The sequence below is a fragment of the Canis lupus genome, chromosome 3 (genome assembly GCF_003254725.2).
Source record: "Canis lupus dingo isolate Sandy chromosome 3, ASM325472v2, whole genome shotgun sequence".
NCBI classification, from domain to species: domain Eukaryota; kingdom Metazoa; phylum Chordata; class Mammalia; order Carnivora; family Canidae; genus Canis; species Canis lupus.
In genome coordinates, this window is record NC_064245.1 from 55,389,113 (window position 1) to 55,407,725 (window position 18,613).

At 44.5% G+C, this 18,613-nt stretch overlaps 2 protein-coding genes across 6 annotated transcripts in view; one reads left to right on the forward strand and one right to left on the reverse strand.

The window, feature by feature from the left end:
• SH3GL3 (SH3 domain containing GRB2 like 3, endophilin A3) overlaps nt 1-3,134 on the forward strand; it is a 135,768-nt gene extending 132,634 nt beyond the window's left edge. For all 5 annotated transcript variants that reach the window (XM_025437082.2, XM_049108512.1, XM_035714390.2 and 2 more), the window contains one exon: nt 2,480-3,134. In XM_025437082.2, coding sequence (XP_025292867.1) covers nt 2,480-2,685 — 206 coding nt within the window. In that variant the 3' untranslated portion in view covers nt 2,686-3,134. The remainder of the gene's footprint in view (nt 1-2,479) is intronic.
• On the reverse strand, nt 3,121-13,042 carry LOC125754686 (uncharacterized). Its single transcript, XM_049107682.1, has 4 exons — nt 12,824-13,042; nt 12,592-12,783; nt 4,589-4,672; nt 3,121-3,432 (listed from the first exon to the last, which is right to left on the reverse strand). The coding sequence occupies exons 1-4, from the start codon at nt 13,040-13,042 to the stop codon at nt 3,121-3,123; spliced, it is 807 nt and encodes a 268-aa protein (XP_048963639.1).
• Between the last annotated feature and the right edge of the window lie 5,571 nt (nt 13,043-18,613).

Below are 18,613 nucleotides of genomic sequence, written 5' to 3' on the forward strand. Positions count from 1 at the left end.
CTGGGGCATGTGGTGGTCATCACTCATTAAAAATATTCTAGGGGTGCCCTGGGTGGCTCAGGCCTTTAAGCAGCCAACTCTGGATTTTGGCTCAGATCATGATCTTAGGGTCCTGGGATCAAGCCCCATGTCGGGCTCCATGCTAGGCAGGGAGCCTGCTTGGGATTCTCTCTATCTCTCTCCCCCCTACCCCTCTCCCTGCTTGCATGCGTGCTCTCTCTCTCAAATAAATAAATACATCTTTGGCAAAAAATATTCTAAAACGGATCAATACTAAAAAAATCGACACAGTTAAAATCAAAATGAGATTTTTAAAAAGTAATCTCTGTGCCCAACATGGGGCTCGAATTCACAACCCCAAAATCAAGGGTTGTATGCTCTACTGACTGAGCCAGCCAGGTGCCCCCCAAGTGGGATTTTTAGGGGTGGAAACTCAATACGTGGATACTGAAGTTTACCTGGTGATATGATTTCATGAGAATAGAAAATGAAGAACTTACTTCATTAGTTATTAACACTTACTTTAAAGCTACAATATTTAAGATGATACATTGTTACAGTTCCCTAAATGGATCAGTGACAAAAAATAGAAAATCCTGAAATGCATCCACATGCACATGATCATTAAATATATGACAAAGATAAAAGTAGTATTGGAAGTCAGTGGAGGAAGAATGGGTCATTTAATAAGCTGCTCTTAGATGATGGCTTAAGCATCATCAAAAATAAATAATGCCTCCGTTTGCCAAAACTCAATGGAATTAAGAGTAAAAATTTTCACATGAAAAAATTAAATCATTCCTGGGATAAATTTAGTTGAATATATGTATGTGAAGGAGGAGGAAAAACCAGGGATGGAAAGGTTGATGAGCTTGACTGTGCTGATTAAGGTTTCTGTAAGTGTTCTGTATGTGTGCCAGCAACCCCCTCCCTGCCCTGTCCCCAGAACACACTCCAGAAACAAATGGAAGCAAACATGATAAATATAAAGAATAGCATTTTATAAGGGGCTCCTATAAGTTTTAAGGCAACCCCCCCCCCAACACTAGACAAATAAATTGACAGCAAATGTTAAAAGTCCTGGAAAAATCTGTGTCCTATGAATAATAAGTTCCATCCTGAAGTTTACCTTCAAGCATTAATTGTGCATGTTTGTAAATAAACGTGCATTAGGATATTTTTCAAGGAGTTATGTAGGACAGCTTAGAGAGAACAAAAGAAAGAAGAAAGGAAGAGAGGGAGGGAGAAGAGGAAAGGAAGGAAGGACCTTATCTATCCAGCAATATGGGAGGTGGGTGAAAGAAATTTTGTGCTGATGGAGTTTACTGGTCAGTGATTAGAAGTATTCTGGAAAGAGATTCACAAAAATATGTATAGGAACATTCTTTTATGAGAATATATTTATGTAAATACATACATAGATATAATCATCAAGACATCTGGAAGCTTCTCCACCAAAATGTTCATTTAACATTGGTTATCACTGGGTTAGTGGGTTAAGGCTGACTTTTCTCAATTTTGCATACTTCTGTCCTTCCTTCCCTTCCCCCTTCCTTTCTCCTTCCTTTCCCCTTCCTCCCTCCCTCCCCCGCCCTCCCTCCCTCCCTCCTTCCTTCCTTCCCTCCCTCTCCCTTCCTTCTTTCCTCCCTTCCTTCCTTTGTTCCTTCCTTCCTCCTCCCTTCCTCCTTCCTTCCCCTTCTTTCCTCCTCCCTTCCTTCCTCCTACTTTCCTCCTTCCTTTCTCCTTCCTTTCCCTTCCCTTCCCTCCCTACCTCCCTCCCACCCTCCTTCCCTCCCTTCCTCCCTCTCTCCCTCTCTCACTTTCCTACCATTGCCACGTTTTCGTTCTGAAATTAAAAAAAAAATAACTATTTGGGAAACATTATTCTGAGAACTTCTGGCTTCATACACTAAGCCCAGCACTGCAGGCTGGCCTGTGGCTAGTCTGCCCCTTTGCTCCCGTTCACACCCTGCCTCCTTCTAGCACCAGCTCAGGGAAGATGTCCCCACCACCCAGGCCTTTCCTGCCTCTTCCTCCTCCTCTGAGCTTCTGAGCTCTACCTGACTCCCCTCCTCATCTTTGGCATTTCAGTGTTGCGCGTGTCCTGCCTGGCATCCAGGAGAGACCATAAGCTCCCCGAGGGCAGGGGTTGGGCCTTGTGATTCTGTGTCTCCCTCGGGCTCCAGGGAGGGGACAAGCTGCTCTCAGGGAGGTGGGCTGGGCCTGCCAGCTCCGGATGGGAGCAGGGAAGGGAAGAGCCATGGGGCTGGAGGGGTCAGCCAAGGCGTCCTCTATCCGGGGCATCTGGCACAGGCACCGAGCCATCGGAGCCTTCGGCACCTGTGAGCAGGGTCCAGCCAGCCTTGCGGGGAGGAAGCAGGGCCCGCTGTGCGTGACCTCCCTGGCTCCCCACCCCCCACCCCTCCAAGGATACATGTCATGTTAACCCCCACTTTTTGTCTCCATGTGATGTGGACAGGTTCTAACGTTGCCATGGACCAGCCCTGCTGTCGTGGTCTCTATGATTTTGAGCCAGAAAACCAAGGAGAACTAGGATTTAAAGAAGGAGACGTCATTACATTAACCAATCAAATAGATGAAAACTGGTATGAAGGAATGCTACACGGGGAATCTGGATTCTTCCCCATTAATTATGTTGAAGTGATCGTGCCTTTACCTCAGTAAATGTGTGACTCAAACTTTGGACCTACTTTCGTAACTGAAATGAATTCACACCAGTGTTTCCTCAGTGTGGTGTTCTGTGACATCCTTGCTCTTTGACCAACTTAATGACTTTTGTATGTGTGTTCTCTTTATAATGTATTTTGTATCAGTTTAATTTGTATAAACGATTTTCTTGTCTTAGCGACATGGAACTATAGTTTTCTCGTTTGCTTACCGTCCTAAAAGTCACCGGTTAAATAAATGTATGTGCTTCTTGTTGCTAAAAATAAATCGCAGTTATGTTCATGAATTGCCCATTTATATCGCTCAGCTGCAACGGAATGCAAAATTGGAAACTTAAGAAATGCTAAATATTTTGTTTCCTGACATTCTGATGTCATCTGGTCTCCCCTTGTGTCTTAGCTGACCTGTGAATAGCCCAATAAATATGACACATCATGTTGGCAAAAGGCCTCGGTAATTCTTAACGTGGAGTTGACTCTTGAGCACGGTGGTCCAGCTGTAAACTTCCTCCATTCCTCGTGGCTGACCAGGGCTCCCGGTGTGGATGGTGGATGCTTCTTCCTGAGTCAGCAGGTGTAAGAGGACCTCCACTGTGTCCCGATTCAAACACAGCACACCCTCCTTCCAGCTCAGGGATAGAAGACTCTTCCATGCTCTGTCAAGCTTCTTTATAAGAGAGCTTAATACAAGCTTCTGCTGCTGCCAAGTATTGGGTAGGTTTTCCAAGTAGATCCTGTTGGCACGCTCAGGAAGGAGCAGGATCAGAGTGGGGGTGAGTGCACAGTCACAAGATCTTCTGGGTTCTGAAAACCAGTCCCTGGCCTCACTCAGAGCATGCACTCATCATGGACTTGGACCCAAGGTGGGGGTCAGGTGGGCACAGCATTCCTCATATGGCAGGGGAGGGATATCCTTTCTCCTTCAGCAGAGGAGGAGACTCCTCAGATGGCTTGCCCAGGATCCAAACCACCAGTGGTGAGAGGCAGAGTTTGAACTGTACCCACTGCCCACTGAAGTGCCCACTGAAGTTACTGGGATGTACTTTGATTTTCACTGACAACAGTAACAAATGCCCAGCCAACAGGTTGTTTTAAGGGGACCAAAACCTGACATCTCAGTCCTCTGGGTCTTTGGTACATCAGTAAACTCACAACAGCATCCTGGACGATTGTCCTTTCTTTTCATAGCATCTTCCCCCAACACCTTCTCTAAAGTGGTTGCATATATAGTGTCTATAATAAAATAATGACTAACATTCATTGAGTGCTTACTGTGTGCGGATGCCACTGTAGACATTTAAATGAATAAACTTAATCCTCATAACAACCCATTTTGCAGATAAGAAAACTGAGACACAGCAAGACTAAGTTGTCCACAATCACACGGTCATGAAATGCCCAAGCAGGGCTCCTGACCTAGGTAGTCTCCCTCTCATGCTACCTCTCATACTATGTGTTTGCACCCCCCCCCCCACAGGGTAGCTTTTTATACCCCATCCTTTTTCCTTCTCCAGCTGCCATATTTGAAATGTATCAAAGGGAAGGAGAAATCCAGAGCCATTCTCAGTGCCTATACTATGCCTCAGGACCTGTTGGGGAAATAAACAGTAGTTGCAGTTAACTGGGAGTTATAGACTGGGGTGGCAGCGGGGGGGTGGTTCTTGTGAGGTTTCAGTAAATGGCTCCCCTCTTTTCCCAGTGAGTTCTAAATAAACTGGGGTGTTAGTCAAGGGTTAAAACAGGTAAGAGCCAGTATGTAGCTTGCATTGGAAAAGGCTGTGTCAATATGTACCTTAGGATGAGAGCAAACGCATTTGCTAGCTGAGCCCCAAAGAAATCAGACATACCTAGTCCAGGAGAGGGTGGACTGTCATTACCTGCTCTTATAGGTAAGAGCTTACCGCATGGCTGCCAATAGTCAAGAATGCACATTCTCTGCTTGTGTCCAGCTTCCGAGGAGGGACTGTGATACTCGTGCCTGGTACCTAACCAAACCCACAAGCAAGGTAACTCAACTAGCGAGGACTACTTAGAGAAAATCCCTCCTCATTGAAACTGGGAGAATAGGGAAAAGGTATTTCCTTCTAACTCTGGGGAGTGAAGATGAGCATAGTTCATAAAAGACTCAAGTTATTAGAGGCCCAGACAGACCTATATCAAAGGGGAAATGGAGTATTTATTTTTTAAATGTTTATTTATTTATTCATGAGCAACACAGAGAGAGAGGCAGAGACATAGGCAGAGGGAGAAGCAGTCTCCTTGGGGGGAGCCGGATGAGTGACTGGGTCCCAGGACCCCGGGATCATGCCCTGGGCCAAAGGCTGATGCTGAACCACTGAGCCACCCAGGTGCCACAATATGGAGTATTTATAAGAAATATTCTTTATAATGATTTTTTTTTATTGAGGATTTTATTTATTTATTCATGAGAGACAGAGAGAGAGAGGCAGAGACACAGGCAGAGGGAGAAGCAGGCTCCATGCAGGGAACCTGACGCAGGACTTGATCTTGGGTCTTCAGGATCACACCCTGGGCTGAAGGTGGCGGTAAACCACTGAGCCACCTGGGCTGCCCTCTTTATAATGATTTTTAAAATGAGTTTATAACTATGCAATAAGGCAAGGAAAAAAATGGCCTAAAGATTAAAAAGCAAAAAATAAAACTGTCCTTATTTACAGAAAACAAGATTGAATATGAGAAAATTCTTAAGGATTCTACAAAAAAAAAAAATCTACTAGAGCTAAGACATATATATACTAGTAAATATAACATGCTGTGAATTTATCAAAATCATGAGATAGCATAAAAAATCATTTATGTTTCTATATGTTGGAAACATTAAATGTTAGATTTAATATAATAATGAAAAACAATGTCATTTATAATAGAAAGTACAGAATACTTAGTATTTGAACAAAAGATATGCAAGACCTTGACACTGAAGCTACATAACTTTGCATATAAAAATTGAAGACCTAATAAATAGAGATATTAGTATTGTTAAAATGTCTGTTCTTGACATCTGATTGGCTCAGTCGGCTAAGTGTCTGACTCATGGTTTTGGCTCAGGTCATGATCTCAGGGTCATGAGCTTGAGCCCTGCATCAGGCTCTGGGATTCTCTCCCTCTCTCTCTGCCCCTCTGCCCACTCATTCACATTCTGTCCCTCTCTCAAATAAATAAATCTTAAAAGAAAGAACACATAAGAAAATGTCTTCATAACCTTGAAGTGGGCATAATTTCTTAGCACTAACCCCCCAAAACAAAATTCATACATTAGACTTCATTAAAATTAAAAACTTCTGACATCCTAGGGTGGCTCAGTCAGGTAAATGTCCGACTCTTCATCTCAGCTCAGGTCTTAATTTCATGGTCATGAGTTCGAGCCCTGGATTGTGCTCCACGCTGGGCATGGAGCCTACTTAAAAAGAAAAAAATTAAAAATTTCTGCTCATCTAAGATATTTAAAAATAATAAGACAAAACATAGATGAAAGTATTTACAATACATATATCTCCAATTATAGACTTATATGCAGAATATGTAAAGAATTCTTACCGGTCAATAATAAAAGCAATTAAAAATGGCCCAAAGATTTGACCGGTCAATAATAAAAGCAATTAAAAATGGCCCAAAGATTTGAAGAGACACTTCACAAAAGAGAGTATACAAATACCCAATAAGCACGTGAAAAGGTATGCAACCAGTTGCCAGGGTAGCCACATTCCCGGAGACTATAGCAAATGTGGGGCCCAAGGCTAAGATATTTACAACCTAATTTGTAGCAAATAGGTTCTAGTGATCCTTACTGAAAAAGAAACAGTAGTTTAGAGCTGCATTTCTATAGGAAAATACCGGTATCTGGTGATGCCACAAATCCCTTCTGTTGCCTCCTGGGGACAGTTTTACCAGGGCACATCAGTGGCAACCACTTTGATGAATTCTTTTTCTTAGGTCATCCACAGATTTCTTTGAAACAACTCTTAAGCAAGATAGTATTATGGGTACATACATAAGTGTCTTGCAGGAAAAAAACAGTTTGTAACTCACCTGGTTAGCAGGGCACTTAGCTAGATCGGAAGGGATCATAGAGCATGATATACTGAATGAAATTTAAAATTTGATGGGAATGTTGGGGTTTTTAGGAAATGTAGCAGGTAAAACACGGAAGGTCAAGGTCAGGAGCAGACGCCAATCTCAGACCCTGGGACTCATCCCAGGAGGCAGAGCTGGCTTCCTGTGCGTCTGCATTTTTAGAGAAGAGGAATTGGCCGTGATTGTCAATTGTCACAATTGGCTGACTGTGTATTCAGGGGAGCAACACAGCTTTTCTGGGGGGGGCTTGATAACACTTTTCAGAACCACCAAGGGGCCTGGGGTGAGTCACCAACAGCTCTCGTGCTTAGTTAGCATCAGGAGCTGAGCACAATATAGTCATTTATTTCCTCCTAGGAATTTGCTAATGGGAGAAATTTTATAGCCAGATTTGGGGCATATTGCTGTTAGCATATTATTGTTAGAATATCTTAATGTCATTTGTTACAGTTGTACAACCTCTGATAAGCTGTGTCAGGCGACACGGTTAGACATAATTTCAGGTGAGACAGAGAATACAGAAGATAGAGTTTAGGTCTTTTTCTTTTCAAAGATTTTATTTATTTATTCATGAGAGACACAGAGAGAGAGGCGGAGACACAGGCAGAGGGAGAAGCAGGCTCCCTGCAGGGAGCCCGATGTGGGACTCCATTCCAGGACCCCCGATCACACCCTGAGCTGAAGACAGACACTCAACCACTGAGCCACTCAGGAGCCCCTAGAGTTTAGGTCTTGGTGGTGATAGTGGGTAGAATAATGGTCACCAGAAGATATGTCCCAGACTTAACCCCCCAGAAGCTGAGAATATGACCTTACTTGGAAATAGGGTCTTTATAGATGTAATTAAGTGTTTTAAGATCCTGTATTGGAGGGTGGGGGCTAAATCTAACGATTGGTTCCTTACAAGGAAAACGAGAGGGACACTTATGACAAGAGAGACACAGGGAGGAAGTTCAAAGACGGATGGGATGCAGCCCACAGTCAAGGAAGGCCCCAAACCACCCACAGTGGTGAGAGGCAAGGGAGGATTCTCCCCCAGGAGAGGGAGCACAAACTTGGCAACACCTTGATTTCTGACTGGTGCCCTCCGGGACAGAGAGAGAATACATTTGTGTTGTTTTAAGCCACCCACTTGTGGTAATTTGTTCCAGCAGCCCTGGGAAGCTAATGAAGTGGCCTTGGAGTTAATTCAATTCTTGCACTGTTTTAACTCACTTCAGTGTCCTCTAGGGGAAAATCTACCCCGTCCATGAGGATATTACAGCAAGGGCCTCGTGAAGAGGGGATGTGGCTTTCCATGACCAAGTAGACCCAGGGGACTAACAGGAGAAGCCCCCCCTCCCCAGGAATGCCTGGGTTGAGGCTGCTGGCAGATCCATCCTCCTTCTCCACTGTGATATTTTCTCGCATAGAATCCACTCTGTTACTGTGACTTTCCTGCCCTTTCTGCGCCCTCTCGTTCCTGAGCCCCAGGCCCAGAGGGAAGCAGAATCTGATGACCAGTTTGGGCAAGGGACTGAGGGACAGGATGGGGCAGCCATACGCTGAGCCCCTCCCCTTCCCCTTCTTGCGAGCTGCAGGGAGTGCTCAGATGCTCCGTGGCCCCCAGATGTGGTCTTCCCATGAGTTCCTTTTCTGTCCTATTGCTCAAGATCTGGGCAGAGAAACAGGTGCTGTTTGCTCGTTCCCCTGCACACTCACACTTACCCTATTTCTTACTCCTAGCATTAAGGGAGCTAATGCTTATTATCCTCCGTTCTGTCCTATTTCAGTCTACGGATTTATCCAGTCTCTGTGGACGTATTTATCATTGGCAGGAAGCCACAGGAACGGTGAGAGACGGAAGTGCACAGAGCCCATGAGGCTGCCTTGCTCCTGGCTCTCCCACCGCATCTGCAAATCGGGCAATGACCCTTCCCCCCAGCCCTGTGACCCTTGTGATTTCAAAGATAGAAGGGTTAATGCTCCCTCAGAACCTTCTCTGGGAAGATGACCCCTTGTTTACTTTAAACTGAATATATTTTTTTAAAACCATGGCCTCTGGTTTATATAGCCCAGAGGAAGCTAGAGGAGGAGGATGGCAAGAGGCAGCCAGGAGGGTACCACACAGAGGAGACCCCTCCACCACCACCCCCAACACACACACGGGGACTGTGCTTGGAACAGAGGCCAGAGGACATGAAGAGTCAGGTGGTGCTGAGCCTCCCGCAGGACATCCATGGAGAAGGCCGGCAGATAGCATCCTCAGCCCGGCTCCTGGCACAGGGTTGACATCAATCCGCTTCCAATCAACTGTTGGAAAGAAAACCGGATTGCGTGCTTGTGCCTTGAGGCTCCACGTCAGCATGGTTTCATGTCCAGACGTGTGTTGTACGACGTGCCTCCAGTCTTCTTAAAGCTGTGCTCCCAAAGCCCCAGTCACCCCAGCAACCTCTCCCCTCCTCATCTCTCCAGCTCTGCACACTGCTCTCCTTTCCCCTCTTCCTGGATCCTTTCTTCTCCGGGTCGCTGCATATAATTTATTAGTAAAAATTCTTCTGATTCTTGCCAAGCCCAGGAGAAGTCTCCCAGCAGATGGAGCAGGCAAAGACTCAGTGCATCTTTAAAGGCAGAAGGGTAAAGCAATACTGCCAACCTGCATCATTACTGTTTTCTTTTGTACTTGTCACCCCATTTACTTCCAGAGTGGTCTCCTTGCCCTCCTGGCAGAGCCAAGGGAGGACATGGCTCTCTTCCCTCGTCCTGGGGGCCATGGTTGGCAGAGTGATGCTTACTGCTGTATCTCAACAACCCTCCACATCTCAGCTATGGGGATGATTTTCTTTCCCAGTTTCCAGCACTAATGTAGACTTTTATATCATATCCATTTAGTGGTTATGGTCAGATGGTTTGAGTAAAAAAATTGAGCTCAAATCATCTTCTTGGATCAGAAGTTTCTACCTGACCCAAAATTTCATGTCAATACCAGTTTTTTTTTTTTTAATTTTCTTTTCCCGTTTCTTTATTTGTGCTTTGTAAAAACACAGGACATTGTGTTCTCAATTTTCCTGACTACATACATGAGTTTAGGAATGTTTGTTTCATGCAGTCTTTTGGTTTCTTTCTTGGTTTTCAAAAACAACAATAAAAGTACATTGCTCTGGCACATATTTAATGAAATAGCATTTAGCAATTTCATGGGGAATGCCGAGTAAGTCCCACTCTTGCTTTGATGGTAAACCAGGGACCCAGGCTAGGATTGAATGTCATCCTTGCCTTGGAGGGCTCAGGAGCTTCCGGGTGTGCCTTTCAGGCTGACATTCACAACGGAAAAGCAAAAGAACAGAGTCGAGACCACATGCTTCAAGCCTGAGCCTCTGAACTAGATGAGCAAATGATGAAGACAAAGGCAGAAATCAAAGAGTGGCTCAAAATAATTGCTTCTTGGTTTTGTTTTCTGAGAGAAAGAAGTAAACTTTTGATATTTTCATTGTTTAGGGGAATTATAAACATCTTATATGCATATGAGAGAATATTTAAAGATTCCTTACCTAAAAAAAAAAATAAAAAGATTCCTTACCTGATAAGCAGACATATGGATAGGTGGTGGATGGCTAGATAGCTGTTTTCATGCACACTATCAACTTCTGTGGCTTCAAGAATTAGCCATATGCTGACAAGTGACAAATCTGAATCTCTGCCCCAGGCTGTTCTCCTGATTCTAGACCTACAGGCATTTCCAGCTCAAACTGTTCCAGGTGAAGCCACTGTCTCCACGCTGCCTCTTCCCATCTGATATGCTCCTCTTCCTCTTATGTTCTCTGTGTTAGTGAATAACACATGGTCCAAGTCAAAAAATCAAAGAGCTAACTTTGACTCATTTGTCCCTGGTACCCTACCTTTTTAAGTCATTCACCAAGTCTTATCAATCTTAATCTCTAATAACTCTCAAATCCATCTATTTCCTCCTATGTCCATTACAACTTGTGCCAGGTGATGCCAATGTGACTCACTTGGGTTATTAAACATACAGCTAGAGTAATCATTACTAAGATCCAATCTTGTCATGCCATTGCTCTGCCAGATATTATACTAAGCAATCTGTGAGCTTAGGGTAAAGTCCAAAACCCCATAGCATGGCGTATGTGCCCTTCACAAACTTGACCCCTGCCTACTTCTCTGTGCATTTAACTTGTGCCAATCCCATTTTCACTTTGTGCACCAAATGTATTAGTCTGCATAGACTGGTTTATGCTACAGTCAAAAGTAACTAAAAAATATCAGAGGTTCAGCAGATGAAGGTATACATCCCAGTGTAGAATGGATGACTCTCCAAGCCAAATGTCCTTCATGGATTAGCAATCCAGGATCCTTTGATTTGGGGCTCAGCCACACCAACACACAGCATCTATATTAACTACCCAAGGGGAAGAGAGAGATCAGAGAAGCCACGAGAGCTTTCCACTGCCTCGACTAGGAAGAGATACACATCAATTCCACTCTTTTTTCATTGGCCAGAATAAATCACATGGCTCTGCAAGAAGCTGGGAATTATAGCCTCCAAGAAGAAGGCATATGAGAAGGGATTTGGCAAATATGCAGCATTTTCTCTGCCACACCAAACATTTAAAAACACGTGGTTGTTGAATTGGAACTTTCATCTTTGGGCCTCTGCACGTTTTCCTTCTTGTCTGGAATTCTTACTTCACACCCAAACCTTCTCATGAATAATTCCTGCCCAGAACTATTTTTGTGGAGGAATGCATGGGAATGCCAGGCTAGAACCTCTTTCTCAGGATCCTGAAAGCTGGAACAGTACTCTAGAAGCTGGCTTTTAAGTGGCATCCTTGAAATAAGATAGAACTTTCAAATCAAATAAAAATGCTTATTTATATAGATTTTCATATCTCTGGGTGTGATAAGAGGAAGTTATGTTTAGATGGTTGGTTCCAAGTCAATGAGCATCCATGTCTCTAGTTCTGGATCTGATGTGATATCCAGTCCATTTCACAGCTGATACTGCTGAGAACATAGTGGGAAAGAGAAATGAGATGAACAAGTAACAGATGAATGATTTCTTAACTCTTTTTTTTTAAGAGAGAGAGGGAAAGAGAGCATGAGGGGTGGGTGGGAGGAGCAGAGGGAGATGGAGAGAGAAGTCTTTTTTTTTTTTTTTTTTTTTTTTTTTTGAGAGAGAAGTCTTAAGCAAGCTCAACACCAGCCTGACACGGGGCTCCATCTCACAACTCTGAGATCATGACCTGACCTGAAATCAAGAGTCAGATGCTTAATCGACTGAGCCATCCAGGGTCCCCCTGAATTCTTTTTTAGAATGTAATAAAGCTGTATTGATTATCTATCATTATGTAACAAAGTATCACAAACCTGGTGGCTTAAAAAACACACACATTCACATATTGAATATCTTGCAGCTTCTGTATTTCAGGAGTCCAGGCAGGGCTTACCTGGATTCTATGTTTCAGGGTCTTTCAGTTTAAGTGTTGGCTGGGCTGAGGTCTCATCTGAGGGTTGACTGAAGAAGATGCACTGCCAACTTCATGTGGCTCGTGGCAGAATTCAGGTTTTTTTTGTTTTTGTTTTTGTTTTTTTTTTTTCTGGTTGTCTGCTGGAGGTCCTTAGCTCCTTGCCACATGGATTTCTCTATTATTGGCTTGCTTCATCATATCAAACAAAGGAGAAAGTCTCTTGGCAAGAGGGAAGTTATGATGTCACACAACATAATGAAAGAAATGCTGTACCATTGTCTTTGGCAAATTCTTTTTGTGTGTGTGTAGTTTTATGGGTTTATCAACAAAAATATGATGTGTACACAAGTTATCCATTCATTTTCTTTGCTGCACAGCCTGGCATTGGGATTGGTGACTCTGATGGGAAACTGGGCTGCTGTTTCTACAGTGGCTTTGAGGTTCTTGGAGGAGACATTGTGAGCAATCTCTGCCCAGTGAGATTTGTTGCACATCAGTAGCACTTCAAGCTCCTTAATGCTGTGGATTAGGAACTTCTGGAAGGAAGAAAAAAAAAAAGAAACTTCTGGAAGCCACTGGGAAGCATGTGCTTTGTTCCTTGTTGCTCCTGTAACCAGTGTTGGGCATCAAGATCTGGCCCTTGAATCTTCTATGTTTCCTATTGTCAATGCCTTTGGGTTTTTCCCAGTTGTGCATTATTTTGACATATGGGTCTGACTGGTACTGGATGAACTTTCTTGGTCCTTTTTTTTTTTTACAGATCTTGAGCTTCATCAGAGATTTAAGGGTGGCCATGATTACAAACAGGATAGGGCTTCCACCTCTGTAGGCAGCACTGAGAAAGAGAGACCTTTGTCATATTTTATCACTAGAAGTAAGTCACAGGTCCTGTCCACACTTAAGGGGAGGCGATTACATGGTGGTGTGAATACCAGAAGACAAGGATCAATGGGGTCCCCTTTATGGTAATGTCCACCACAGAGACTCTACAACGTTCCCTGAATTCCTCGTTAGTCTGAAGGAGCATGCATAACTCACATGTGTGATGGAAGTGGTCAGATAGGATTTGTTTTAGAGCATGTGATGAATTTATTGATTCTTTCCTAGATCTGACCCCCCACTCCAGCCATTTACATTATTCTGAAATGCCTATATGGGATAGTAGATTGGTTTTCATTGGAGAAAAAGCAGAGAAGGAGAGTAGCTTTCTGATTTTATTTTAAACAAGAAGATCCTGTGCTGGTACTTAAACGTCAGTTCTCAACCGAAACATCACTTCTTAGAAATCTCTAACACTCCCATGGCTGAATTAATTGCCATCCTACCTAGTTCTTTTATAGCTCCCTGTTCTGACACCTCTGGGAACATTTTTCATACCCTATCTCATTTGCTCCTTCAGGGACAGAGTATTATCTTACTGTGCCATTGTGTTCTCAGGACCTAGCACATGCCTAGACTGTCAGTTAATATAGACCGCATTTCACTGCATTGAACTGAATTTTTCTTTGGGTCTGAAGCTGACCAGTTGTGGATGGTGGGATCTGAAGGAGATTGGCTCTTCACACTCATGAATAGAACATTTTTGCCTGGGTCTTGGTAAAGAAAGGACAAAAATGCCTAACTGGTGATCAAAACCATCCCAAAGTCAGTGTGTTTTGCAAACCTAATTCATAGACATGTTTTTTGTTGAACTTATATATGAAAAAAAAAAAAAGACTTTTCAAGTTATTCCTTAGAGGTCTTTCCAACCCAAATATTGCCAAACTGCCAGAGAAATGAACATGTAGGGAAGCCTCCTAAACAAGGAGGTCTCATTTTGTGGGACAGGTAAGTGACATGCAGTGTGGCACTGGGGAATAAGCTGATCTTGACGACTTGGGAGAAAACTGTTATCACGATTTGAAACAATAGCAGGTACAGAAAAGAAAACAGACAATAGTGTGTACAGAGTACTTGGCACTCTTCTTTTTTTGTGCAAACTGATCAATTCTGAAATAAAATCTTGGTCTCCTAGAGTGGTCAGAAGTGATATTCTAGATGTGATTTTTTCCCCAGAAAGCTAAGAGAGAAGAGGTGAAAGAAAATATGTTGCTTGATTTTGTTTTCTTTTTCTTTAATTTAACCCTTTTGTGAGTGAATGTTCTTCTAAAATGTAGCATGTACTTCTACACTTCCATAAGCAGAATCTAATGAACAAATGCATTCATAAAGAATCTGGATTCGTGAGCATGAACACAGGACTGAGCCATGACACAGTGATTTTTCTCAGGCCTTCTGAGGGAAATAAAACTGTCTCAGACTATGGTGTTTTTTCACTCTTTTTGTGCCTTTTATAGTTAGTTCTTCTGTAGTGACTTTACATTGTTCGTATCCCTTTTCTTAGCATGCTTTCTTTTCCTTTTAAATTTACAGCCTCTAAGTTATTCTCGAAAGCTGAACAAACACATTGGAACTATGTGCCAGCAAAGAATCAGAAGTTTGAGTGAGACCCAAGCGTTAACTCAGATGCAATATGCTTAAATCTGATGTCAGGTGGATGTTCAGAGGCCTTTTCTTTTCTGGTTGGGGTTAGACCCGCAGAGATTGCTATGGCTGAGTTCTAGATTAGGAAGGTGTGTTGCCCTATTATATGAGCAGAGTATAAAAACAATTTTGGACCTTACACTGGAAGTACCTATTGTCCATAATGTAGCAGAGAAAGCTGATGCTCAGGGAGGTAAAAGTGACTTGCCCAGAATCCTCCAATTTGTGGCCAATCCTGGACTACTAGTGGATTTCCTGATGATAGCTCCAGTGTCGCCCACTCACCTCATGCCTCTGAGGGGAAGAAAAGGGTGGTTAAGGGAAGAGTGAGATGGCTCAAAGCTACTAGCAAATCCATTCTTCCTGGGGCATCTGTGCAGGGCACCTGCTCCTGTTCCACAGTAGAGTCTATCTGGACATACATATGTGTCTATGTGCAAGATTATCAGAGCCTGGTATGCACACAGAACCAAGTCAAGTCAGCACCTTCCTCATCCTAGAAGTCAGATGGGAACCAGCCTTGGTTTGGGGCATGGCAGGTCACCAAATCCCAGCTCTGTTCCTTTCCCACACTTTATGAGACTCTGGCCTTCCTTATCCTAGCCCTAAAGATTTGAAGCTTTCTAGAAAAAGTCTGTCCAACACCACTGTCCCGACAGAGATTCTGATTGGCTCAGACTTCCAGGGCCACAGCAATCATAATTCCTAAGCTCCTGACTTAAAATCATGGACCTGGCACCCCTAGGTGCTCTTTGGGGATCTCAGTACAGGATGAGAGGAGAAACCAAGCGTGAGGATGTGCCAAAGCACAGAGCCCCTCAACAAGTAGAACCATCTCCTGTCACCCCTCCTCCCAAAGGCTTTTTTTTTTCTTTTTTTTTTTTTTTGCTTAGGAGGCAGAAGCCTTGAACACATTTTATAAAGTAAATTTCTCTTTCAAAGAAGAACCCTACCCTGAAGAGGCAGAAAACTACAACCACTAGCTGAGCATGTTTCCCACATGGGGCTAAGGAGACCTGATAAACCATGTGGAGTCAGTGTTGTCGGGGTGAATGCCCTATCCAGACCCTCAATATTGGCAGGTGCACCTGTCCCTCAGTCGAGGGCGGAGCAAGGGCGCACATATGAGAGCTCTGGAGCGCTGTCTTTGGTTTTGAGAACTGCCTGGGAGGCTATGCCACCGCCCAACTCTAGGAGAGGCAAGGAGTGACCGGCATGTGGGCAAGTCTACTGTGGGACTCCTCTGCCAGGAGCCCCAAGGATCGAGCAAAGGTGAGAATGCACCTGGCCACAGGCTTGCTCTACTCTCACCCCTTTCCTGTTCTGCTCTCTACTCCCTTACAGTTTTTTTTTTTCTATAAGAGCACCCCCTTCACAATCTCATACCCCTAAGACACCATGCTCACCCAACCTTCTCAGCCTCTTATCTCCTGGTGGCTTTGGCTGAGAATGCATCCTTTGTGCCTACTGTAGGTAACTGCAACTTTTATAGGATTTGTGCCCACAAGCTATTTTCTCTAAGCCTCCAATGTCATCTTCTTAGGTGTGCTTCCCAAACTTGTCTCACAAGTCCCACAAAGCAGACAGAGCAATTCTGTATCAAAAACAAATTCAAGCTGCTGCCTTGAAGTGATGTTTTCTCTCTCTTAGGGCAAAAGACACACACACTCCAACCCCAGCATCACCCATAGTAACTTCTCTGGTCCTCTGGGCATGCCTCTCATACAAATGTTGCATTGTTGTGCTTGTCTGCTTGTCCAGTTGGGGTCAGTAGGCCATGCTGGGATTAGAAGTAGGAATCCCTGAAACTCTTACAGGAAAGAAGCAGATCTTGTGACAGGTAATGGAAACTGGGAACTGGGAACTCATGAAGACGGATCCTTGGGAGAAAGTAGACCTTGGTTTTTAGACCTCTCAGGGTTGATGACACTGCCCTTCTACTCAGGTGGTGGGGACTCTCTTGGTGGGGAGGGTAGTCTAGGGCCTGAACCCTCAGAGATACATTGGGTGGGCATCTCTGCACCCAGTGGCCCAATCGTACAGATTGGCTTTTGGGCGGGGGGTTCATTCTCTTCTGTTCTTCCCATTCCCAATCTTCTCCCACCTCTTTGGCAATGTCTTATTTAAACAGTTTGGCCAGATCTGAGTGGAGGGGGTCCAGGGTGGAGGGGAGAGTGGGTGGGGAACTGAGGGAAGGCTTGAGGTCTACACTTGGGCAGAGTGGTGAAGGAGATCCTAATGGGGGTAGTTAGGTGGGAATCTGGGGACAGGGCCTGTGAGGTTCAGCCAGCCCTCCCTAAGTGGAGTCTGCCCTGCATGGCTCTTCATCATCCTAATTCACAAACAGGATTGCTTGATCTGCTAGAGGAAAGGAAGGCAGAGCTGCCATCAGGCTGTTGGTGAAGTTTACTCTTCTTTTCACTCCAGACCAGCTGTTTCTTGAGGGGCTGGTCTGATAGGAGATGGAACTCCTGGGAGAGAGAGGCATAGCCTGGCCTCCATCCTTGATGCAGGGCGCTCCCTGGAGGCTGGCTCAGGAATCAAGAGCGCCCACGGGAAAATGAGACAGGAAGTCCTGCGGAGGCATTAATACCTGGAGCAGAGCAGCTCCAGTGTTCCCAGCACATCTTCTGTTGCAGAGGCCTCCTTGGTGCTTTCCTGACCTGCAGGCATGGGGACCACAGCTCAACCCAGCTGCACAGGCATAATATCTCTTTGAATTCTCCATTTCATCCTGAATATTCATGTGCTTTCTGCAATACACTCCATGAAACCATCAGAGCTGGTTTTAGAATATGAATGACGTGAGAGCTGGTACACTCGAGTTGCTAAGAATATGCAGTTAAACCTTTCTATATCAGTCTTCTCATTTGTAAAATGGAATAAAAACAATGCCTACCCCGTAGGCTGGCGCGATGACTGACTTACTACCCGCAAAGTGCCTGGAACAGTGCCTGGCGTACCATAGATGTTCTGAAATGATGTTGTTATTTCCCTACTGATACCCTGATATGAGAAGCACATATGGGCGGTCCTCATTACTTGCAGATTCCATGTTTGTGAATTCACCTACTTGCTAAGATTTATTTGGAACCCACAAATCTTGCAGTTCTATCATGGCATTTGGCAAAGGGGCAGAAACTGTGACTCGTCTGGTATGTATGTTCCCAGTTAAGGTAGACAGGGAGGCGCTCCTTTGCCTTCTTGTTTCAGCGTTCACACTGCAAAGAAGTGTCCTCTTATGGTCTGTGTGGTGCCACTTTTTACATTTTTGTCTTCTTTGTTGGTAATCTCTCTGTTTAAGAGAGCCCCCAAGGGCAGTGCTGGAGCGCTGGAAAGTGCTCCTAAGCAGCGGTTGGAATGAGCCCTACAGAGAAAATTCCTGGGCTAGATGTGTGTCATTGAGGCAGGAGTTGTACTGCTGGTGGCCCGGGGTTCAATGCTAACGAATCAATAAGGTATGGTTCAGTGAGAAGCCTGTATAAGATGAGGTTGTGTGTTGATTGGTTGATGGACCTAACTCTCTATTTCAGTGGTTCGGTATTCACAAATCCATTGTTCCCTTGACTTCATGAGAACATAACCATGGCAAAGAAAACTGTCCACAGGTGCGTTCTTTGTGGCCCAGCCCAGGGCTCCCTGCCCCCTACCACGTAGCCGAGCCTTGCATCCTGCTCCTCTGCCTCTTCAACTGAAGGTCCTCTGCGCATTTCCCCATGAGATTCCAGCCGTTTCACATGGAGTGGAGAGCCAGTCCCCACTGGAGAGATCCTCCTCTTGGCCAGGGGAGTCACCGGGGCAAGGAAGGTACGGTGGGGGGTGGGGTGGGGAGGCAGGGGGTCA